The sequence below is a fragment of the Aphanomyces invadans genome (genome assembly GCF_000520115.1).
Source record: "Aphanomyces invadans strain NJM9701 unplaced genomic scaffold supercont1.60, whole genome shotgun sequence".
NCBI classification, from domain to species: Eukaryota; Oomycota; class Saprolegniomycetes; order Saprolegniales; family Verrucalvaceae; genus Aphanomyces; species Aphanomyces invadans.
In genome coordinates this window covers 31,593-32,374 of record NW_008580205.1, presented here as the reverse complement: position 1 = coordinate 32,374, position 782 = coordinate 31,593, and the positions used below count along the sequence as shown (strand labels likewise).

The 782-nt window shown below is 58.1% G+C and overlaps 1 protein-coding gene across 1 annotated transcript; it reads left to right on the top strand.

Annotated features, from left to right (window-relative positions):
- Nucleotides 1-282: 282 nt before the first annotated feature.
- On the top strand, nt 283-516 carry H310_14024 (hypothetical protein; the record flags this gene model as incomplete). Its single annotated transcript, XM_008881735.1, has 1 exon — nt 283-516. One exon carries the CDS (start codon nt 283-285, stop codon nt 514-516), a length of 234 nt encoding a protein of 77 aa, XP_008879957.1.
- Between the last annotated feature and the right edge of the window lie 266 nt (nt 517-782).

Here is a 782-nt window from a genome sequence, read left to right as displayed (position 1 = left end):
CGCTTCCAGAAACCTCACGGGGCGTCGTCCGCAGCATCGGAGAAGAGGAACGACGCCAAGCGCAAGATTATTGGTGCAGCCGTGGACCCCCAGGGCGCGTTGATTATAGACTGTCCACGCACGGTTGCGTGTGATGTCAATGGTGTGACGGCGTTGGCGCTCTTGGACAGCGGCGCCGATCAATCGGTAGAGTCGCCAACGTTCCTGGTGCGCGTTGAATATATCGGTAACTTTACGTTGGCGGTGCGCCAACTGGACCGACCGATCGAGTTGGGCGGCTTCATGGAAGCCATGAAACTTACAGTGGACCACGAAGTGAAGCTGCGGTTGACGTTCGAGACGGCCGAAGGAACGTTGGTGCTATCGAACCTGAAGTGCTGGGTGGCCGCAATGCCACTGCAAGACGGCCTGGCCGACGTTATCGTCAGTCGCGCCATCACGTCGCGACTGGGGTACTGCCCTCATTTGTTGCTGGCGCAAGCGCGGCGTATGCAGAGTGCATACGACCTCAATTAGCTGTGCGACAAGGAGACCCCGCTGATTGCAACCATGAAGGTGGTTGAGACGATGAACAAGCCTGCATCGTCTCCCGAAGCAACCTCGCTCTACCCTGAAGAAGAGCGAGCGTGTTTCCCAGATTTGAAGTCTGGGTGGTCGATGGAAGTCGATCGAATGGCGGTGCGAGCGAAGCTCGCAGAGAAGGTGTGTTTCGACTAACCCTTGGTCGAGATCTTCCTGTCAACGTGGCGCCCCTAGTCGTGACGTTGAAGCAAGGCGCGCCG